Raw genomic sequence first — 24647 nt, forward strand, 5'->3', positions numbered from 1 at the left:
GTGCACCTCACCTTTTCTTTTCTCTGTTTGTTTGTTTGTTTGTTTGTTTGTTTATTGTTCTTTATTTTCTTGTAGCTTCAGTGCCGGGAGCCAGGCTCGGCTTAAAGGGCACCTTCACTTAGCATTTACCATCTCTTGAGTCTATCGGTGACCAGTGTGGAAAGAAAAGGACACACACATTTCAAACTAATGGCTAGATCCTTCATTCACGGATACTTTTTAATAAAAGGGTTTCTGTGTTGTTGCTATTTATGTTCTTTATTGTTTTCTTTTAGAGGGAAAAAAAAGTCAGTAGCTCAGATTTCCAGGCAGAATATAGCTGTGGAAGCTAGCAGTGTGTGATACAGTAGGATAAGTTCATAGAAGAATTCATTTGCTCAAACTGTCCCTGTAAACATGGTGGTCTGCTCTCTCTGCCCTAGGACAAAGTGCGCACAGAAAGCTACAGAGATTTCATATACCAAAATCCACACATCTTCAAAGATAAGGTGAGTGAATGGTCACTGAATCGTCCCTGGACAGTTGACTCAGGTTTTGATTCCCAGAGCCTTAGATGAACTGCTGTGTGGTGCTTCATCCTGATAACCCAGATGCTAATGGGGCTGCCATTCAGGCACCTTTCATAAAGCTGAAAGTCGTTCATCACCGGATGGAGCTGTTGCCTATCCAGTTAGTCTAAACTACAGTTTTTGACTTATTGCGATTGTGTGTTTGGAATGTATCAGATAAACCCCATGGCAGAGCACACTTCTAATTATTATTCTGTGTTGAATAATTAAAAATATGTAATGTTGGCTAGAGTAAAATATAAAAGCTAGAATTTTTTTCTGTACTGTTTAGTCCCTTGTGACTATATCTCTTTATGGGACATCTTGTTTTTTGCTTTAATACTGTCTAATTTATTTAAAATTTTATTATATTTTACTTATTTAATCTTTCTTCCTTTAAATTCGTTTATTGTGTATGGCAGGGTGGGCATATGCATACCACAGTGTGTCGGTCTGAGGATGGTTCTATCTTTACCTTAGAGATTCCAGATTGTCAGACTTGGCAGCAAGTGCCTTTGTCTACTGAGCCATGCCACTAGTCCTGTTGTGTGTGGGTGAACACACACACACACACACACACACACACACACACACACACACACACACAGAGGCATGTGCGTGACATGGAGCATGGATGGAGTTCAGGGACAACTTGTGAGAGTTTGTTCTCTCCTTCCACTACATGGTTCCCAGGGATCAGACCCAAGCTTGGTGGCAGGCACCTTTACTGGTAAACCATCTTGACAGTCGTGTTCTTTATTTAACTACCTTTTAAATAAAGGTGCTTTGCTTGTAAACATATGCTTTGCTTGTGTTTGTGTGTATCTGTTTTGCTTTCTCTTCATGCACATATGAGCTCATGCACATCTGAGTATGTTTCTTTGTGTGTGTACGTGTGCTGTGTGTTTGTGGAATAGTCCTTCCTCACAAGTTCTCACATTCTCTTTTCCCCGCTCTGTCCTTTCTTTCCTTTTCTACATTGCTGTGGTTACTCAAAGCGTGATGTTTTTCTTTTTCTTTTTTCTCTTCTTTTTTCCGGAGCTGGGGACTGAACCCAGGGCCTTGCGCTTGCTAGGCAAGTGCTCTGCCACTGAGCTAAATCCCCAGCCCCTTATTTTTCTTTATTAGACATGAGCCTGCTAATTTAGTTATGAGTTCTGCCATCTGAATACCTTTGCCTAGAATTGTTCTTCCTTCAAGGCTCTACACTGAGAATGTGTAGATATTTCTAGTTCTCACTACATCTTAAGCTCCTGTAAGACATTTCCTGGGCTTTCTGTCTTGGAGGAGGAGAGAATGGAGACCTTCACTGTGAGAACCACTTTTGTGGCTCACTTGCAGACTCCTTCAGGTCCTTTCTGAATGACATTGCTATTGTCAGAGCACCCTCAGGTCTCAGGCATCTTCTCATTTCTTTGTTGAATGTCCTAGGGATTGAAGAGGTGAGCTAGAGGTTTTTCTCTCAGTGTACTCTGGACTAGACTGTTATCCTGTAGTAAGGAAATCCCAGAAAGGTTTAAATACTTGTTACAGAGGATTTTAGTCTTTAGAAATAAGTATTTGTAATTAGGAAGAGCTCTTACTAAGTTGGTGGACCTGCTCACAGCAGGGCTTGCTTCTAGTTTCTTTGTTGCAGTGCTGTGTTTTGTGTATGTGTATGGGCTGGGAGATGGCTCAGTGATAGAGCACTTACCACAGAAAGCTGGGGTTTACATTCCCAGCATCCATATGGCAGCCCACCTGTGATCCAGGAGCATCTGAGGCGCAGATGGGTTCCCTGTGCTAGTTAGACAAGCCGGATCACCAGGCTCTGTGCTCAGTGGTGGAGAGCGAGAGTGACAACCAAGCGTCAATCTCTGGCCTGTATGTACAAACATACATAAACATAAATACACCTCTGAACACACACGTGCATGCTCGTATGCACGCGCATGCACATACACACATGCACACACAATCAAACATTCCATGTTTGTATTATCAACAAACCATGGCAAACTATGTGAAGTCAGTTGATGGCGTTCTATCCTGCCACTGAGAGAGCCTACCTAGGAAAGGATGGCAAGCTATGGTGAGCTGCTTATGTTGCTGCTTTGCCAGAGGCGGTAGCCATTAACTTTACCAGTATGATGAATTTTGTTTGACATTTGTGGTTTCTCAAAAGTCATCGTAATTAAAATATTAGGGTCTTAAAGCATACTTTTTTTGTAACTGAGAATATCAGTCTGCAGTTTCTATCTCCTTGCACTGTGGCTGTGGCTGTAGAAGATGCAGTGCTATGCATTTAAGTGCATTTGGTAATGCATAGGTCATTGTGTCACACCATGGAACTAGGGGCTGTCTGCTCAACTGTGCTTTGTTTTACGGTTACTTTAAACAGGGAGGCTAATTGATGTCTTCAAAACACAGAACTAAAAACCCCAGGCTTTGAGTTCTAGTCCAGTGCTTGCAGGTCTTGTTCTCCATACTGAGCAAGCATGTGTCAGTGCTGGAGAGAGGTAGTTAGGGTAGGACTTGTTACAGTGTGGCCGCCTACACATGTACATGTGGTTTTCGATACCTGTAACTATTTATGGGTCATTGTTTTAAAAGTCCACAAAACATAGTGTGTTTTATGACTTTCCTCTTTTATGTGCTAAGTAGACTTCATGCTATGTCATACATACTTCATAGTGCATAGTAAGTAGAGATGTATCTTTCACATTATTGTTATGGGATTAGGGCGTGGCCTAGTAGTTACACATGCAAGCACGAGTGAGTTTGGATCTCCAGAACCCACACGAAGTAGCAAGTCTGTAACCCAAGAGCCCCTCTGGCAAAAGGGAGGCAGAGCCAACAGACTCCGAGAAGCTCCCTGAGGCACACAGTAGTGTCTAGCAAAGAGATGCTCCAAACAAGGGCCACATGCCTGCTGTGGAACACACATCTTCACAAACACACAAGTACAGTCATGTTCATGTTTTTTAAAAGGTGGCTGTAATTAAAAATGGTCTTTTTCTTCCTTCCTGCTCCCTCCCTAGCTTGTTTCCTTTCTTAATATTGTTTCAGTTCTCAAAATTCCTGTGGAGGCCATATGGTAGCTCAATTAATTTAACTTTGGGTGACACTTAATCATCCTCTCACATACTCATAATTAATTTGTTTGAAGTCCACTGAGGAAATCCCCAGTCAGGTGCCGCCTTTATGCTGCTGACTTCTATCTACAGCTAAGGTTTGCTTGTTCACTTTGTTTGTTGTTTGTTAGAAAAGAGGAAATCAACTTATGTTATCATTTTATAGAATACCATCAATTTATTTTGTTATTCTCACCACTTTTTCTGAGTCTGTGGAGTTTTGCCGGCCTTGATCACTCAGTTATCAGCTAGATGTAATTAACTACTAAAGTTCAATGGAGAGTATAATGAGGCTCTGGAAGCACATTGACCTGTGCTAGAAGCCAGTTGTATGATTCAACTGTAGGGTTCTGGACATGTTTCTTCCTCTCTTTGGAATTTACTTTCCTCATTTGAAAAATGAGGATTAAATAAAGTGTGTGTGTGTGTGTGTGTGAGAGAGAGAGAGAGAGAGAGAGAGAGACAGAGAGAGACAGAGACAGAGACAGAGAGACAGACAGAGACAGACAGAGACAGAGAGACAGAGAGACAGAGAGACAGAGAGACAGAGACAGAAAAACCTGTGCTCTACGTCTCTGTCTGCACAGGCCCCAAGGCCAAGAGGGCATCGAGTATCTTCTTGTATCACCACTCCTCACCCCACCCCCACCTCCCCACCCCAATTTCCCTGAGGCAGAGTCTTTCTCTGAACCTGGATCTCCCAGTTTATTGGCTAGGATGGAAGCCAGCAAGCCCCAGAAACCCTGCTGTCCCCTCTCAGAGCTGTGGTTGCAGGCATGCCCGCACACTGGGCCTGCCAGGATCTGAACGCTAGTCCTCATGACTGCACAGCAAGCACAGAGACCACTGCACTGTGTCTCTCCAGCCTGCAAGCAGAGTCTTAATTGAACTGTGCTGTGTATAGCTTAAATCTTTTTGTGCATTTACTTTTACAGAAATTATTCCTTCATTAACATTTCTCCCCTTTTCCAGTGTCATTAAGTAACAAATGACAAAAGTTGAGTAGTAGTCAGTATAGTCAAAATGTTATGGCCGATCACACCATTTATCTTCAGAATTGTGTTCATTTTACAAAGCTGACTACCCATTGGTGACTCCCCATTTCCCCCTCCCTTCAGCTTCTGAAGGTCACTATTTTTCCTTTTGTTGTGACTATATAAGTTGAATCATAAGCTGTCTTGTCTCACCTAACACAGTGGCTCCAAAGACTTCTCACTGGAGCATGTCTTAGAATTATTCCCTTTTTAAGACTGGGTAAACTGATTGCATCTATATATACCCTGTTCTCCATTCATGGGTCTGTAGATGCTCAGTTTATGTCCACGCTTTATCTGTTGGGGATACTGTTGCTGTTAACATAGATGTTGAGATGCCCTTTCAGAACCCGCCCTCCTTGTTTGGAGATGTGTCCAGAGGTGGAATTGCCACATCCTGTGACAATTCCTTTTTAGTCCTTGAAGAGATGCCACATAGGTTTGTTTCTTTGTTTGTTTGGGTTTTTTTTTTTTGGGGGTGGTTTGTTTTGTTTAAAGTGGGTTTTCTCTCGTCCATTTCCAGCCATGCACAAGGGCTCCACTTCTGAGTGCTAACTCTGGTATGTGTTTTCTGTCCTGTAGCAATTCTAATGGGTCTGAGAGGTTTTTATAGTTCAGATGGCCATTTCTCCAGTGACTGGCAGTGTGGACTATCTTTCCCTGATACATTTTAGTTGTTCATATATCCAGTATAAGAACATCTATACATTGTTTTAATATTTATACTAGAATATTATTTCATGTAATATGTATGTGTGTGAGAATATAACTTATTTTTTATTCATGCTGAGTGTGGTGGCAGGTATGCCTATATACAATCCTAGCACTCAGTAGGCTACAACATTAACTTACTAATTTCTTTCTTTCTTTCTGTCTTTCTTTCTACCTTTCTTTCTCTCTCTCTCTCTCTCTCTCTCTCTCTCTCCCTCCCTCCCTCCCTCCCTCCTTCCCTCTTCCTCCTTCTTTTTCCCTCCCTCCTCTCCCTCCTCCCTCCCTTCCTTACTCTCTCTTTCTCTTCCTTCTCCTCCTCCTTTTCCTCCTCTTGCTCCTTTTCTTTTTGGTGGTACTGGTGTTGGTTTTTGAGAGGGTTTCTTTGTGTAGCCCTGGATGTCTTGAAACTTGCTTTATAGACCAGGCAAGCCTCAAATTCCCCCTGCCTCTGCCTCTGCCTCTGCCTCTGCCTCTGCCTCTGCCTCTGCCTCTGCCTCTGCCTCTGCCTCTGCCTCTGCCTCTGCCTCTGCCTCTGCCTCTGCCTCTGCCTCTGCCTCTGCCTCTGCCTCTGCCTCTGCCTCTGCCTCTGCCTCTGCCTCTGCCTCTGCCTCTGCCTCTGCCTCTGCCTCTGCCTCTGCCTCTCTGCCTCTCTGCCTCTCTGCCTCTCTGCCTCTCTGCCTCTCTGCCTCTCTCTGCCTCTCTCTGCCTCTCTCTGCCTCTCTGCCTCTCTCTGCCTCTCTCTGCCTCTCTGCCTCTCTGCCTCTCTGCCTCTGCCTCTGCCTCTGCCTCTGCCTGTCTTCCATTTGCTTCAATTAAAGCCTGTGCCACTACACCCAACTTTGTGGCAGGAATTTTCAAGTTCAGTGGCCTTCATGAAAAGTTCCAGGACAATCTGGCAAGCTACCTAGCAAGACCCTGTGTCAGAAAACCAAAAGTTAGGTGCTCATCTGGTCTGGGTTTGATCCGTGTGTGGCAGAAATTTTAAAAAGTGGACTCTGGGTCATAATGGGTATTCTCCAGTGGTATTGGTGCCAGTCTGTCCTTCCATCAGCAGCTGAAGCAGTGTGTGATCAAACTTCTCAGTCTCTTTCCAAGCTTTTATTTTTATTTCTCATTTTATGAATTGTAATGAGTTTTGGACAATGAAGTGGGTTTAGTCCCCACCACAAAAATGAGATTCTCTGGGAGCTTTTGCCACACTATACATTTGTACTTTTTGTGTTTTACTGCTTTCTTTCTGTTTTGGTTTATTATATTTTATGTGGAACTTGACAGAATTTGTTTGTAATGATATTATTGATTGTACATTAAAAGGAAATTCTTAGAGACTACTGATTTTGCCTTATGGGAGGAAGGAGTGGGGAGGGTCATTGGGCCCTCACTGAGATTTCAGCCATCCCTTCCTGTATCTTTTTGACATTTGTATGGTAATTCTGTTCTAATCGCACTGGCCTTGTGGTCTGGGGAGGTGCTAGAGCATATAGAGTAAAGAAGCTTAACTAACTGAAGGGTGGGGGGTGGGGGGAGGACTTACCATACTCTGTAAGCAAGCACCATAAACTCACTGCTCCCCAAGCTGGACTTTTGAACTTTGGTTTGTTGCTGGTGTCCTCAAGAAGGGGATTAAATATAATTGTGTTCCTCAGGGAAGTTCTCCCACAACAGCTGAGTCATGTTGTAAATAATCTTTAACTTCTAAAGAATTTGTTTTGTTTCTATTATGAGATATTGTAGCCAGGGCAGTGCTGTGTGCACATTCTCCTCCTGAACTATATCTCTGGACCCCAGAACTCTGATACAATGTGGATACATTGGAAAGAAGAGAGAATGGGAACAGAAAGAATGGAAAACAATACTGTTATATAGTTCACATATAAATAAACACAGAGGATGCTATTGGTACACATCCTAAGTGTGTGTTCCATAGTCTTACCTCAGAGGAAATTGCTAGGTAGTGGTGAGTGGACTAGCCCTGTGGAGTTCAGCTTGGTTGTGTCCTCAGAGCTTTGTATAGCACAGTACTATACTGCACAGTCTCAGTTCTCTAATCGTATGAGTCAGAGCGATTCTCCAACCTATTTACAATTTAAAAGAGTATATCCCCTTCCCCCTGCTCTAATATTTATCCCATTTTTTTATTATGTTACTGCCTGGCATTTTATATTCTTTTATTCATTTATTGTTCATTTCTCCAAAGAGTTTGTGTTAACTATTAAGTCAAAGACTAGGAGAGCAAGGCATGGTTGTACGTTCCTATAATCCCAGTGCTTATAAAACTGTGTGTTTAACATACATGGCATGGTTGTATGTTCCTATAATCCCAGTGCTTATAAAACTGGGTGTTTAATATACATGGCATGGTTGTATGTTCCTATAATCCCAGTGCTTATAAAAACCAGGTGTTTAATATACAAGGGCTCTGGAATGGTGCATATTTGGACAAATTTATAGCATTTGTGAGGTGTTACTGTCAATGAAAGAGCACACAGGTTACCTCCTGGCATTTCTCAGGTTAGCATAGAAGGCATTGTTAGCTGTCACTATGATATTCTTAACTGAAGTGTTTGGTAGATTCTTCTCCCAAATGACGTCCCACTCCTTCCCTCTGGTCACCTCCTCTCATACGCCACATTCCCCTTTGCCTTTGTAACTGTTTTTAAATTGTATTGGGTCTACTTTAATTCCTTTTGCTCAAACTCAAAAGGTATGTTTCTGTCCAAATTCAGATTTATTGAGCCTCAGTTAGACTCTAGCAATAAGTGGAGTAAAGTATCTTTATGCTGGCCATAGAGTTGTTTGCTTTGTGAAAAGTGTCTCTTAATTTAGCGTTGTTGGCCTAATTGCAGAATACTGTGGCCAACTACAATGCTATTAATTTTAAATAACCCATAACATGCTGTTTTTTACACATAGAAATTACAATATTTAATCAACAAAGTTAAACTTTTATTAGAAGTTGCTCCTATCTCAAATATTCCCACATGACTGCAGTTTGAAATAGGGGCTTTTCCAACAGTAGCCACTTTATCTTTTTTTTTTTTTTCTTTTTTTCGGAGCTGGGGACCGAACCCAGGGCCTTGCGCTTCCTAGGCAAGCGCTCTACCACTGAGCTAAATCCCCAGTTTTGTCACTTTATCTTTCAGGTTGTTCTGGATGTTGGCTGTGGAACTGGAATTCTCTCCATGTTTGCTGCCAAAGCTGGGGCAAAGAAGGTGATTGCAGTTGACCAGTCTGAAATCCTCTACCAGGCTATGGATATCATAAGGTAGGTGCACATTTAAGGCTCAATTTATAATTAATTTTGAACTTGAAAGTTTATATATTTCCTAACTTTTAGCAACTATCTAATAAAAAATAGTCAAGATATTTGTCTTTTTGTAAAAATATACCAGCATAATACAATCTTAAGTTGTGTTGGGCTGGTTGTGCTGGAGTCGTGTGCTGAGTCATCCTGACAGTTGTCCTGGAATTGTTCTTATGCTATTTTGACCCAGAGCATGCTGATTATAGTATAAGACCAGGAGCCGTTATAGAATGGTATTAACACAACACTCCTCAGAGGAGATCTGTCAGGAGTGCCTTCTTTGGCAAATAACAAAGACTAAAGCCTATGTTTTTATTTTCTGACATCAGCCTTCTTCCTTTATGCTAATTCTGGAATGGTTAGAAGCAAATTGAAGTCAGGCTATAAAGGTTTTTATTTCCCATTTGTATGGTGCACAGTTAAACCTCATTGCCGTTCTAGGGTTCCTTAGCAGGCATCTCGCAAACAAACATGAGAGCCACATGAGAGTGAAAAACTGTTCTAAAAAAATTAACAAAAACTCATTGTTAGTAGTAAGATTATGGAAAGGCATTTTTGCCAGAAGTTCCCTGGCAAAACAACTGGTGTGAAAGACCTGCTCCTGAAGAAGAGACCTTGTCCCTTCTCCTCTGATCTACACCCTTCTACCACAGTGTTCTGCACCAACTCCAGCATAGTAACAAACCAAGGTGACCCTCAGTCATGACCTCTGAAACAGCTCTCGTGCAGAACTGAAACCTGAACATATACATAAAAATTAGAGCAGGAGCCATGCTCAGCAGGTGAGCTAGCCATTAGCTTGATCTTACAGAACTGGACTACCCATGCTTTCAGTTGAATTTTGTATTTTATTGAAACAATGGAAAAGTTTGTTCCAGTTCCCAAGGGTTTAAGAAGCATGCTTGCCCGTTATCAAGTTCACATCCATTGTATCTGAACTTCAAAACTCAAAGGTATAGTGTTAAAGCTTAGAAAAATGGTTTAAATTTTTTTTTGCTTTTTTTAAAATTTAGGTATATGATTGTTAGCGTGTGTGTGTGTGTGTGTGTGTGTGTGTGTGTGTGTGCGTGCATGTGTGTAAGCCAGATTAAGGCTTTGAAGCCTCTGGAACTGTACTTAGGGATAGTTGCGAGCCACCACGTGGATGCTAGGAACTGAACCTATGTCCTCTGAAGAGCAGCCAGTTCTCTTACCTGCGGAGCCATCATTCCTACCCTAATTTTTGTGCATATGTTCAGGTTTCAGTTCTGTGATGAGCTCTGTTCTGCAGGAGAGTTTAATTCAGTTCAGTATTTCAGCGGTTGTGGCTCAGGGTCTCCTAGATTTGTGTTATTGTGCTGGTGTTGAAGCAGATACTGTGGAGGAAACCTCCCTTGATGGCATGGGTCAGGGGAGACCAGAGGGCAAGCTCTCTTCTTCAAAGTGTGACCTGTTTCTTCCAGTTAGTGCATGTTTCTTAGTCCCGTGTTTTCATGACATCATGATGTAGATTTACCCATTGATGAATGCTGTGCCTTCATTACCCAAGCACTTTCCCAGAGCCAGCTGGCAACACAGCCACTGCACCACAGCAGAAAGTCTCTTTTCCTTCATGACCATCTCGACACTTGCCCTGTCACTCATGTAGAGTGGCAGTGATGTCTCGAGGAACAGGCAGTGGAGTTTAGAATGTGGTGACCCTGTGCATGCTCCTCTTCTCAATGAGAGGAGAGGTAGGGGGACATCCAAGGCAATGAAGTAACTCCCACCACAGTTCTTAGCGCTGTGGCAGGCCACTGCTCCTAGTTGCTTGTTGAATGAAAAACCTCGTCACTGTGTAGGTTTTTTTCTGATGGAAATTATCAGAGGCAATATTTGTATGACAGTACTGATGCTTGTGAAGCCTTGTCTCACTGTGCTAGGTGGCCTTGCTTAAGTTACATAGAGGAAATTGTTTGCTACTCCTTATTAGTGCTGTAATTATTAGAGAGGAAACCAGGCGTGTTTTCCAAAACTTGTACTTTTGGTTTTTTTTGAGACTCTCAGCTGTGTAGCCTACTCCTCTTTCAGCCATACATGACGTGTGGATCACACGCCCAGTTGCAGGAGTTCTGTCTATGTTCTTGTCTATCACAGCCTTGTCTTGTTATTTATTCCGTTCATTTTAACATAATCTAATATACCAAATTGGTAAATGGGTTATCAATCAATCATGAATTTGAATGTTAGTAGTTCAAATTATTTAATAACAGCTTACTAACAGTGCTCAAACTGGGTCTTCCACTTAACAATAAATTGCTAACATTCCTTTATTCTTTCTGTTGAGTTTAGAATGAGGAATATTTTAGTTATTTAATTTAAATTGTGTTAAATCTAAAATAGTCCATTCAACCAGCTATTCTGAGGCTGCTGATAGAAAAAAATATACTTAGAGTTTCAGGAGTGTTGTTGATGGCAAGAAAACTAAAACGTGCAAGAGAGTTCTTTTTCCTGTTGTTATATTTTTAACTACACAGAGAGTAATCATTCAGAAACATAAACTTAGCTGAGGATAGAAAGCTATTCAGCTGCCAGACAGTTATGTACTGCGTTGACTCTCAGATCTCTGCTGGATGTATTTTGCCATTTTGTCTCATCATTCAGACTTTGACATAGCTGGAGAGTTGTCATGAGAGAGATGATCTATTTCACATTCAGAACTGCTTCTGTCTAGCATATTAACAAGATAAGAAAAACCTAGTGAGGCAGGATAGCCCAGCCAGCACTCAAGCCCCTGCCTAGCATATGTGAGGCCTGGCTTTGACCCCAGCACCACAAACAGAATAAAAACAAAAACCAAGGGCTATTTTGACCTGCTGTCACGTTCATATAAGTGCCTTCTAGACTAAGACAAGAGCTCTCTCATCTTTTATCCCTAACACCTGCAAAGCAGATCGATGATGGACTGTTAGCAAAGTCTTTGAACTGATAAAAGCTTCCTGAAATGCCAGCTCCCCCTGGTTTGGCAGGGACACAAGTGGCTCCTGTGAATGCCTGCCTGGTGAGTGAGTAGATTAATGAATTTTCAACACCTAGCAGCACATCACATACTCAGTCAGTTACGTTGTCCTCCTTGGGGGCCTGAGACCCTTATCTGCATGAATCTGATGATTCTTTTCACCACTGTCTTTACTGTAGCAGAGGTTAGTTACCTTATTGTTCCACAGCCACATGCAAATGGATGCACTGAGTGGGTTGCTCATGCCCTGCTCTGAGCTACATATCTCCCCCGGACCCTTTTATCTACCATATAGTATTTGTTTTTAATTGATTATGTGTCTATGGCTAAGGAAACTAGTTGGGGAGTGTCTGAGGTCTGGGGTGGAGAAGGAGTCCTAGTCAGGGAATCATTCTTGCAGTCCTGCTTCAGCCTCTTTGGCACTCCCACCCTGTGCACCTCTGTGCTCCCCTCTGGAGCTTGTGTTGCTGTGTGCTGTGCACTTGAATGCATGAACCGGCCTGCTGATCTGATTCGCTCTTTATTCTCTCCCACCAAATTACCAGAATTTTTGGTCTGATACCTATTATAATATCTCTGCTTTTGTATTACAGTTTTAATTTATTATCATTCAGTATGCTTGGATAACAAAAGATGATCAAATGTGTGGTTTGGACACTGAATTGAAATCCCAAGAGGGCTTTACCTATTACAGTATTCTCACACTGTCACTTTCAGCTTTTGTTGGCATACCGGTATTCTTTTCTGTGATTTCTAGGATACTTGTCACCACTTTTAAAAGTCACTCATTTGATTGTGAATTCCTACTATGTTCTGTGCTCTCTACCTGTGTATTTTCTCATGTTTCTTAAAATGTGAACTGTGTCTGTTTATCTCAGTCACTGGGCAAACTGAATTGCAAACTTAATTGTGTACTATTTATTCTAAAGGTACACAAATGGTTCTTTGTTGTCATTTAGGAAAATCTGACTCCATTAACCGCACCTTTCAGCTCCCTGTAAGAGCTCTTTGATATAGTTCTTTATCAAATCAGTGTGTTTTCTCCCTAAAACACTGGAAGTTGAATGAATATGGGGGTTTCTACCAGAGCCAGCTCCGTCATGGAGATCCCGTTGTACCCTGTGCTGCTCACTGTCCTCCTCTCCTCTGATTGTCTTCCTGAGGGCACTGGTGTATACAGCTCTTGCCTCCCCTCCTCTAGTGTCTTAATACAATAGATGAGACTGCTGCTTTGAAGACAGGAAATAAGCAGAGAGGGTTTTGCTGTAGCATGATTTCTACACTAAAACAAACTGGTAATTCAGTGCTTATTGGGTTAGTTGCGAGAGCTGCTTATAGGGCTTACTACAGGGAAATATTTGCACAGATTGAAGCTTTGGTAGCTGGGCAGCAGATTTGGCTAAAGAGATTGATTCATTTAGAATGCTTTTAGGCTAAAGTAAGACTGGGGCACACTTGGGTATCTAGGTTCGTCTGTAGGTCTTCCTCGAATAGGGAGTTAGCTGGTGCTGAAAAATGTGTGGAGCAGACCAAACCCATGTTCCTGGGAACGATGGGCCTGTCTCTTCTGTGTATTTTTGGATCATGTTCTCCTCTCTATGTCCATAACCGAGCAAGCGATTGCTGATGTTAGCAGCAAATCATAAATGGTCCAAGCAGACAGCTGTTCTCAGAGCAGGCCTTGTCTCCACACAGCCTTTCCAAGATGTGTCTGTGTGGGGAGGTGGGTCCTGCTCCCTTAAGAAGCATAAAGTATTTATGGCTGCTAAGGCCTTAGCATTTTAGAAACTAGCGAGCAGCTATAGTAATTTCTAAGGATTCCCTTGAAAAACTCAAAACTAAGCAAATTCTCCTCTTTCTATTTTTGTATCAAATACTGCATAGATATAAACATACAGAAGCATAAGCGAGCAATAGAATGCATAAGTATTCATAATCATGGAGGAAAAATAACATACAGTGGTAACCATCACCAGGAAGAGAGCCTAACCATCACCTGCTCTTCAGAAGCCATCTCATCCTCAGCCCTTCCCCAGTTAGACAGGCTGCCATGACTGCTCAACTCCACACATACGTCTATGCGATATAAACCTACGAGCAGAGTGAGAGTCAGCAGGAGAGAGCACCTGCTGACGTCCTAAGCGTTCGCTTGGCTGGCTTCCAACGTGGTTATGCTGGTCTGCGTTGGCTCAGTCACACATAACAATTCTCATTTGAAGAATCTGCAGGGTTATAAGTACACCTTTGTAGGGGCCCATGTAATCCCCTTGCTCCCTTTCTTTCCCAAAACTGCTTAAACCCTCTTGGTGAGCTAGTTATTGCTTTGTGTGTCCTTTCTTTCCTTCCATAGATTTTTATTTTTTTAAAGATAGCCATGACATTATAGTCTGAATTTCACTGTAGGAGAACCTCCAGAAAACCTAACTTATAGATGGGAAGCCCTCTTATCCTCCACCTACCTACGTAGGCCTGCGTTTTGTAAGAAGCCAGTCAAGTATGAATCTGTAGACTAAAGATTTCATAAAGGGTGAGAGAAAAGTCTACTAGAAATTCAAGGCCCTGTCTTAAGAGAGGGGGAGGGAGGGAATGGAGAGAGGGGCGGGGGAAGGAGAGGAAGAGAAAGAAGGAGAGAGGAGAGGGACATAGACTTTCTGAAAATGAGTAATCAGCCTTTCATGTGTTATGGCCACCCAAGTATAAGTGTTTCCAAAAAAAATTGTACTTTAAAATGAATAGTTTGGTGTAACAATAATACCTTGATGATGTTAGGGCATCTCTTTTTTATGCAGGAAAAACTCCCATGTAATTAAAATGGATGTTCTCTAATTGAGAACTTGGTTTAATTAGATAGCAACTTAATCTTCAGCCTGCTTCCCAAAATGGTCATTTTAATTCTGTCATCTTAAGTCACAGAAAAGGGGGGTTGAAAACACATGTTAGTCATTAAGCATATATATAGGGCAAGGTTATAATAAGTTTTCTTTTCCTTCTGTTGGTTTTATTTTCTGTTTGGTTGGTTGATTTTGTTTAGTGTTTTTAATCCAAACCCCTCTTGAACTTGTAGCAATCCTCCTGTCTCAGCCTCTTGAGTGCTATGATAGCAAACATGTATCACCATACTGTGTCTAAAAATAGTTTATGACTGGTCTAGATCCTCAGCCTCTCTGCACCATAGTGCCTTTTCTGTCCTGTGCCATGTTTGAGATGTGTCTCTGGTGGTGTTCACAAGTGTGTAGTGAGCAGGCCAGGTGCTAGTGTAGCGTCTCCCCACAATTACACTAGCCCAGGGAGATTATCGAGTTTGGTGAGTGTATGCAGCCACCCAAGAAGGTCTTGGTGCTGTGGCCCTGGCTTTTAACTCCCTGACTGCTGTAGCTTTGAATTCTGGGGAAATCCTGCCTCTGTTGTCATTGCTGCTCTGTTTTCCCTCTCTCTCTCTCTTTTTTTTTTAAAGATGTAGCTACATAAAGGCATATATTCTTCATAAATGCAGATTTCTTTTCAGTCTGAAGTCTTTGTTGTTAATTTACTGTTACTGCCTTGTTAATCAGAGATGTTTTGGGGCACTCATCAGCCAACCAACACAACAGGAAAAGGGACTTTAAAAAGGCACTTTGTTCAACAAACAGCATGACTATTCTGGAAAAAAATACGGCATGTAACCAGCTTTCAGGGATTGTTTAACAAACTAGCACATAGGGTCAGCAAGGACTTTCTGAATAGAATTTCAGTGGCATGGGAACTAGTCACTGATGTCAGCAGATGGGATTGCATAGCAAACTATCAGCAGAGCACACAGAATGGAAGACCAGCTTTGCTAGCTATGTGTCAGTCACATAGGGGCTAACGCCTAGAATTTACCAAAAAAAAATGCAAAAACTAAACACCAAAGAGTAAAACTGTCAGACAACAAATGGGCTAATGAAATAGAGTTCTCAAAAGAAGAAACACAACTGGCCAATGATTACTTTAAAAAGTGTTCAACATCTCCCCAGGCATCAGAGAAATGCAAATTAAAAAATTAAAACTACTCTTCTCTCACTTCACCTTAGCCAGACTAGCTGCCCTCAAGAAATCTGACAACAAATATTGGAGAGGATGCGGAGAAAGATAAGCCCTTACTCATTGCTGGTGGGGGTGCAGATTAGTACAAATATTAAGAAAGTCAGGTTGGAGGGGCTCAAAAACCTAAAGGTAGAGCTACTGTCTAACCAGCCGTACATCCCAGGCACTTGCCTACTGCAGAGGTGTTTGCACTCCCGTGTTCGTTACTGCTCTGATGCCCACCAGCAGATGAAGAGAGAATGAAATGTGGTATATGTGCAAAGTAGAATATGACTCATCTATACAGAAAAAGAAAATTTACAGGAAAATGGATAGAAAGCGTAATATTAAACGAGGTGATACAAACTCAGACAAAAGTCCTCCTGTTTTCTCATTGTAGACTCTAGCCTATAATGTATAGTGTTTATATGTATATGTGGATATAGTATAGCTTAGAAAGGAGACCAAGAGAGCTTTATGTTAGGTGGTGAGGAAAGAGAATGCAGGTAAGAGAACATGAATTGTGGAAAAGGACATTAAGCTAACCCCAGCCCCAGTATCAACCCCATCATAGTTTTTTTCTTCCTTTCTGTGGTGTAAGTACATAAAATTTAATTGATAGTGAATGTGTGAAACCCTGAGTGAAGCCCTCTGGCTTCTGAATGGCCTTTCTAACCGCAGAAGTTCCCTGAGACGTAGAGTTTGCGAGCGGGTAGTGTTGGAGCGGCTACACTAATCCAGCTGTGCAGTGTCTCATTTGTGAGTTAAGTAAAATATGATGATATTTCTTTAAACAGTTTGTAAAACACTTAACAGGCTAATCTAATTCATTATAACTTTCAGGCTAAATAAACTTGAAGATACCATTGTACTAATTAAAGGAAAGATCGAAGAAGTGAGTCTTCCTGTGGAAAAGGTGGATGTTATTATATCAGAGTGGATGGTAAGTAAAGTAAAAAGAGAACTTTTAAATGAACATGGTAGGAGTTTTTACACATATATTTGATAATGACTATGGCAGCAGCTGTGTGGTGGCTGGTTTCACATGGTGCTGGCTTTGTGGCCTCTGCAGTTGTTGCAGACCTGTTGTTCTGTTGGGTAGCTTTGTAGGGATAACTGAGGACTGACCAGGATGTGCTGGGGCTGGGCTGTCCAAGTGTCTCCATCCTGCCCACTGTTCTCTCCTGTGTTATGTAGCCTCATAGAGTGTGTTAAAGCCTTGGTCAGGGCAGAATACCTAACTATATGATTAGCTAACTGGTGGTAATTACCAGTGGATAGGGATTATTGATACATATTGATACAAATGGATGAAATCTGAAAAGTTGCAGATTTCCTGTGTGGGAAATTAAAGGCTTTTTTTGGGTTCTTTTTTTCAGAGCTGGGGATCGAACCCAGGGCCTTGTGCTTCCTAGGCAAGCGCTCTACCACTGAGCTAAATCCCCAACCCCAAATTGAAGGCTTTTTAAAAGGTCTGTTTGCCCCCCCCCCCTCTCTCTCTCTCTCTCCCTCTCTTCCTCTCCTGGCTTGACACGATAAAAAAAAAAAAAAAAAAAAAAAAAAAAGGTCTGTTTGATATTATTACATGATAGTATATTGTCATGTGATACTTTTTATCAAAACAATTTCAAAATGGCTTAAGTTATAAATTTTCTGTAGTTTTTTTTTTTTTTTTTTTTAATGGGCATAGTGACAATACAGCAAAATAGTAACTTTGGGGGCTTTTGAAGTGTTAGGATTTAATAGTGTCCAGTCTGGAGGGAGTGTCACATGGGTGTGGCCATATGCTTGTGGTCTAGCGTGTCATTCCAGGAGGCAGGCCCTGCAGCCCTCTGGTCTCCCTTGGGCTGTTGGAGGTTGAGCTTTGTGTTCAGCTGGGGACGCCCCTGCAGCGGGCACTGTGAGGACGGGTGCTTTTCTCTCGTCTCCTCTGCCGTAAGGGATGGAAACTCATATATGCATTATCACTGCGCAATTTTTGAGTAATAATGCAAATGATTGTTAAGCACACCCATTTATTTACACGCACTTTGCTTATCGCTGTGTTTCCTGAAGTAATCTCACGTGGCTTGCTGTGGTCAGGGTAAGGTCAGACAAGACCTATACCTGCTGCTGGTCTCTTTCATTTCCTACTTCTCTGTGGCTTCACTTGTGGGAGTGCTTTGCCTTGGCTGTCGGCTCCTTAGAGACACATGAGTCTGTTCCCACACACCCTTTTCTCCATTTTATTTTATTCTGTTTTTATAAATTGTTATTGCAATTATATCATTACATCATTGTGCCCTTGTTGGGATACCATTGTATCCCAGTTGTGTATGCCTGTGTGTGGGTGTGTATGGTTGTGCGTGTGAGTGTGTGCTAGATACATACGTGTGCTCAGTCTACATAATGTTCCTCGTGTGTTGTTTTCAGACCTGAAACATGGTTAGCTTTTGTGCTTTAGTCGAACCTTCTGTCACAGCCATCACAGCTTCTGTTGTTATGAAACCTTGTTTCTCCAGAGGATGAGCCACGGTTCACACAGTACTGGCAGATCCCATCACATGTCTCAGTGTAAATAAGTGATGGTGGCCTCTCCTCACAGGAGAGCTTGTCCTGACAGAAATTCATTGGCCCCGACACAGTTGTGTTTGTGATTTCCTGTGTAAGTGAGAAGGCAGATGACGTATGGCAGGTTGAGGGCGTTGCTGTGAGTTGGCCTGAATGCTTAGCCCCTTTCTTTACCTCTGGAGCATGATGGAGCTTCTCAGTACCTTGGTTTCCTGCTCTGTAAAATGAGGAAACAGCAGTACTCACTTCGTGGGCTTCAGCGACGATCAGATGAGCTGCTGCTTGCAGACGTCTCAAGATGGCTCTGGAAACAGCTGTTCGGTTTCGGACAGTAACACAGTGAGTGAATGAGTCCCTAGACTGGGTTGTGAAGCATGGGATGGCTGAGTAACTGCCCAGATGGCTCTACTGGACAGCAGGCCCTGCAGATACTGTGCCAGGATTCATCCTGTTCTTCCTTTCAGACATGACATTCGAGTCATCCCATGTTGTCTGCTATTACCAACCCCTTTCAGTTCTGGAGAGCAGCTGTGATCTTGGTGTCCTGGATGATGAGGACAGTGGTACCTGCACCCTGCTTTCCTCTTCGTGGCTGATATGCTGTCTTGTAGATGTTGTGGGATTTTAGTGTTTGTTTCTTAACCACTGTTCACTGTTTAGCAAATCTATATTTCAGAATGTCAGTGCCAGCTGCCCTTTGACAGTAGCCTCTCCGTGCTTCACTTTTCAGTCATCTCTTAAATATGAGCACACTCACAAGTTCTCCTTCATGTGCCCTTCAGTCCTGTATCCCTGATTCAATGTCTGTGAACATCTGCTTCTTTCCTTAGCTGCTGGGCAGTTTCTTGGGTCATACTTTTTCAGTGTCTTGGGAAGAACTGGTTCCAGTCTGAGTTCTTTCCATGCAGATAACGGTTTTCATGTAAGTAGCTCATCAATATGTATTTGAATCTGTCCAGTTTCCCTGGAGGCCATATTCTTTTGGGCTGCAGTTGTCTGATCATCTTAGGCCCTGTCTTTGACACATCTGCCCTGTCATAACCTCTGCTTCAGGACCCCAAGTGCTAAGTGTCTGGTCTCTTGGTAAGGTTTTTTTTTTGTTTCGTTTTGTTTCCATTTCTAGTCCTTGCTCTGGGTTACATTTTTCTCCAAGTCCTTCCTGATTGTTGCTGCCTTTGTCTTATATGGTGATTGCTAATTCTTCACTTGATTCGTTTCCCTAGTTTTCAAGCCTTTTCAGCATCTCATCTTGTTGCCTTACCTTCTGTCTTTGAACTCCATTCCTGTTTCATGATAAGTAATGTTCATGTGCCCATAAGTCGTGCTCCTTACCAGGCTGGAATCTATGTCTTTTTGCACCTTATTCTCTCTCATTTACTGTGTAAAATGATGGGACGGAACTGCCATGCAATGTTGTGTAGCTGTTGTGCCTTGCTTTGTTTTATTTTTGTTTTTCTACCTCTGCATATGTATGTACTCTGCCAACTGCTCTGATGAGTGGGTGACTTCCTGACCATCTTTTCCTTCCTGGATCATCTCTCCAAGAAACAGTGTGACGGTGGTGTCTTTCTAAGTCAGAGGCACTAAGGCTCATCTCCCTTTCCTTCCCTAAAGGTCTTTGAAGTTTTGAATTCCATTCAAGAATTTGAAAGATTTATCTAAGATGAACATTCACAGACTGTTGAGTCATGTACAGATAGGTAACATGGCTATTAAGGGCCTGATACTTCCAAAGCTAATTTGGCTCTGGACCTGCAGCATTCCTACTTCCCACATCCTTGGAGTTCCGTCAGTCTGCCTTTGTAGGTACAGTTTCTTGGGAACTTTCACTCACACAGTGGAACAAAGCCTCTTGTCAACTTGAAGCACAGGAAGCACACAAGGAATTTACCTTATTGACTCTGGCAGGATTATAGATTACTGGCTTTGGCTCAGATCTTCGAGCCACATCAAGCATTAAATTGGGGCTTTGCATTTCCCTGAGGCTGATTTGTGCTTGAAAGTCCTTCGAAGTGGGTGGAGTGGGGAGGAAGTGTTTGACCACAGGGTACCAAGCTGTTTGGGTGGGCTCCTAAATTCACTGCATGTCTGGCCTTGTTTTTTGGAGTCCTCACTAAAGTGCACCCCAAGCTTCTTTACCAGGTTTAGCAAATGCCCTTAGGACTGATTCTTATTGATGCATCTAACAAGATGGCCTTTTCCTATTGTATATTTGTTGTATTTAGAAAATTGAGGTCTTGTTCTTTTAACTCTCCAACCATACTGCTAGTTAACATTTTCTCTAGCCTTAAAATGATGTGTGTGTGTTTATGGTACTATAACAAAAGTACTAGAGGCTAAGTAATTTATAGATAGAGAAAATAAAATTTTATAAAAATTTTATAAAATTTCACAGTTTCAAGGTGGAAGGCCAAGGTCAAGGACATGTCTGGTCAGGTTCTGGTGTCTGCTGCCAAGAATAGTACCTTGTTGCTGTGTGTGCTCTAGAGGGACAGACACTGTCTTCACATAGATAAGAATAGAAGAGGGCAAGCCCACCACCTCAAGTGTGATAGGCTTCCTTCTCACGGCTCAGTTACTTTGTAAAAATCTCCAGTTCCATGTTTTTGAGAAGAGGTCTTCCAGACTGGCCTCACACTGGCAGAGTATAGCCCTGGCTGGCCCTGAACTCAGGAGCTCACTGTGCACCTGCGTTAGCCATGTGCTGGGATTGTACGCATGCTCTGTCACGTCTGGCTTTCCTTCCAGCTCCTGCAGTCAATTAATGTTTAGTTAGCATACAAAATAAATGGCTTTCTTATAACATTTCCACATATTTAAGTCATGGTATGTTGCTTATAATCCCACAGTGGCCTGCCTTCCTGCTGGTCCCTTTCCTCCTCTATGTGGCTTCCCTTCTGCCTCATGTCATTCATATAACAAGTAAATGTGTGTGTGTAAATCAGGTTGACTTCATGTAAGAGAAAGCACGGAACTTGTCCTTCCTGTTACCCTTACTCTCCCTTCTGTAGGCTCCTCCCCCTTCTGTAGTTCTATTGATTTTTCTTGTCCTATGTATGAATTTTTAAATACAAAGTTTGCATATGAGAGAAAAATTTATTTGCCTTTCTTATCTTACTTCATAGCAGTACATTGTTGGTTTATCTTTAATATATGAATTTGGAGAGACACATTGGATCCTAGCACACTCTGCTAGGTCTCTCTAATATGATTGTCTTTATTAAAGGTGCTGACTTATACTTTGGTTTTTCTCTAAGTGTGGGATTAATCATTCCCCTGAATTTGCTGTGTGAACTCTTGCTTTAGATTTACGTCACGGCCTTAAGCCTGAGAGCCGAGTCTAGGGTAAAGGTGCATGTGTTCTGAGATCTTGAGATGAGATGCTTTTTTTTTTTTTTTTTTCTTCTCAACAGCCTTTATTGCAGGACCACTTCATTGTTGACACAGGGACCGATGTGATGCTTTTTTATAGTTTCCTAAATACCACCGGTGTAAGGGGAAGGGTATTGTACTGATCAGGTCAGAGTGCCATCTAGTGGGAGGAAGGTTTTTAAGCTTTAGAGGGTTCCAAACTGAGAAGCCCCAAGAAGAGGAGGGGCGCCTTGCTCTCCAGACTCCCTGGCACTAGAGAGTAAGTGCTGTGTGGTCAGGGGTCAGCAGGAGGGCCTTGGTATTGCATGACAGTGGCCAGCACATACAAGGTTCCTAGCAGGAGTAGCCATGTTCATTCTCCCTTACACAAAGGTAGTAACCACTTAAAGGAATAGGAAACAGTAGCTCTTCTGACAAATGCTTATTTCACATGGGTATAATTTCACCATCTTTTGATTACTGCTAATATAAAAATATTAAAAACTTACCCTTCATCTTTCCCCTGTTATTCAGGACCTGTCCCATCTTCCACCAGAATCTGTGATGCCCTGTGAAGTGTGTGCATCTCAAGCCCATGGAATGCTCATTCTATAAACTTCCATTCTGAGGCAGAGTAGAGAGCAGGGCACCGTGCACACCAGACCTGCAGTTGTGCTCAGCGCAGTGCTCTGCACTCTCTTCTATTCCTTTTTCAAATATACATCTCTTTAAACCCACATGCTTGATTCTACTGACTGCTGTAGCTACAGCCTTTAAATGTATTCCTTTCAAACTGCTCCTCTGTGGCTTCTGCTGTGATTGATCCTGGTTTCTGTTGTGATCATGACTTCTGCTGTGATTGTGGCTTCTGCAGCAGTGTTGAATTTCAACTGTCAGCAAAGGCTCTGAGGCCTGTGGGCACCTGTTGTTGATTCTCATTTTCTTTGTGATAAAGGAACAGACTCTATTGTCTTCCTTCAGACTTGTTCACGCCTGCTTCATGATTGTGTATCTGCCGTGTGGACTGTCCTCTGGTTTAGGGTGCATGTGTTCCTTGTCCTTAAATGGAGCGTGATGCGCCACTTGAATAACATTGATTTCAGCCTTACATTTATGTTCAAGTCAACCATGGAGGCTTCTTACTCTGTAGGTCGTTTCCAGTGTTGTGCAGTTATCATGTGCACATTCATCAGAGTGGCTCTGTGCTCTCATAAAAGGTAGCTTCTCCCATGATGAAGTGTGCTTGGTTCATGGTCATAGTTTTGGTTCTTTAGTCTTACTGGACTCTTTCAATGTTTATATTAGAATGCCATATGTATTTCTGCCATTTCCCATTTATTTTTGTTTTTGTGATACTGATGGTTGAACCGAGGGTCTTGTTCACACTGGGCAAGTCCTTGACCTCTGAACCACATCCCCAGTCCTTCCCTTTAAACTGTTTCTATATTTAAGTGGGTTTCTTATGTAGAAAATACAGATGATTCCTAAAATAAGATATACCCCAGCTTATGACTTGTCAACTTTATGTTTAAAATCCTTCTGGTGTTTGCATAGCAGGGGCATAGCTATGGATATGGTTTAGTTTTTTGGGTTTTTTTATATCTATTTTATGCTAATGGGTGTTTTGCCTCAGGTATGTATGTGCAACACGTACATGTCTGTATGTATGTGCAACATGTATGTGTATATGTGCAACATGCACGTGTCTGTATGGATGTGCAACATATATGGGTCTTTGTGTAACATGTACATGTCTGGTGCCAACGGAAGCCAGAAAAAATGTCAGATCCAATGCAGCTGAAGTTACAGGAGGTTATGAGCCTCCACTTGGGTTGTAGGAATTTAACTCAGGTTTTCTGCACAAGCAACCAGTGAGGTTAAACACCAAGCCATCTCTCCAGTCTTCGAACGTTAGTGTTTTTTGAGGCCCTTCTCATTTCCACAGTAGCTACACTAGATCCTACTCCCACCACTTGAGTAAGTATACTCCATATCTCTTTCTGTGCCTTTTTATGAGGTCTGAGTTTTGATGTTAAATTCCTTTCCCCCTTACACTCGGTGTTGAATCCACTCTTGGGCCTTTTGCCGGGCAGTTTGATGACACCAACTGTGTAGTGTTGAATGTGCTCTGAATTCAGTAGATGTGTTAGGTCCCATGGCTGTGTTATGGGTTAGATCCTGTAGGCTTGTTACTTGTTGAAAGCAATCTTTTATTTTTTTTTCCTCTAAATCACTTCAGATGACTCTCATCAGTCTTTCTCCAGTGTAACTGCTTATTTTAAACTCTCTCATAACTTGGTTTTGCTTAGGGGTGTTTTAGTCATTTGGTTATTTGAAATTAGGAAAGATGCTTGTATCTATCTGCCTTTTTAAAATCACTTATGAACCTGTACCGGGAAGACATCATGAACATGTTAGGAGTCAGCTTCCTGTTTTCAGGAATGTGAGTCTGCAACCATGGTTTAATTTTTGTGTGTTCTTTGTGGCTCTTAAGTTTTGAAGGGCAAACACAGTATTTAATTTTATGAAGTGAATGTCAGTTTTGAAGGCAGACCGCACCGTGAGCGTCATAGGAGGCAATACCAGGTGTAATCCTTCCAGATGGTGCCCACAGGTGAGGCAGCAGCCTGTGAAATTGTACTCTGAATTGCCATGCAGATGAGTGGGGCGTTAGGAGCCAAGCTTTCTGCTATCAGTAGTAAACGACTTGGTTCAGAACCAGGGACAGTTCCCAGGAAGTTACAGGCTGATAGTCACCTGAGAAGCCTTTAGTAGAGTGAAGTTCAGCAAACTGGGAAGTTAAGAGGAAGGATGGTTGCTGTTAACAGTTCACACACCGTCTTCACCCGCTCACTTTCAATGTGTTAATTTTCTTGGTGCCATCTACCTATTAGTTCTACAGATAACCTGCATGTCTCATAATCATCCATGCCACTGTTTCTGAGCTTACCAAGATGCCACTGTAATAATTTTAATTCTGACCCCATTTAATGTGTTCTCTGGGAAGAATACTTC

The 24647-nt window shown here is 42.2% G+C and overlaps 1 protein-coding gene across 1 annotated transcript in view; it reads left to right on the top strand.

Moving 5' to 3' along the window:
* The window catches only part of Prmt3 (protein arginine methyltransferase 3), an 89899-nt gene that overhangs the window by 11998 nt on the left and 53254 nt on the right, over positions 1–24647 (top strand). The window contains exons 8-10 of the mRNA NM_053557.2: positions 423–488; positions 8550–8671; positions 16575–16674. Of these exons, the coding sequence (NP_446009.1) occupies positions 423–488; positions 8550–8671; positions 16575–16674 (288 nt within the window). The remainder of the gene's footprint in view (positions 1–422; positions 489–8549; positions 8672–16574; positions 16675–24647) is intronic.

The sequence above is a fragment of the Rattus norvegicus genome, chromosome 1 (genome assembly GCF_021556685.1).
Source record: "Rattus norvegicus strain SHRSP/BbbUtx chromosome 1, alternate assembly SHRSP_T2T, whole genome shotgun sequence".
NCBI lineage: Eukaryota > Metazoa > Chordata > Mammalia > Rodentia > Muridae > Rattus > Rattus norvegicus.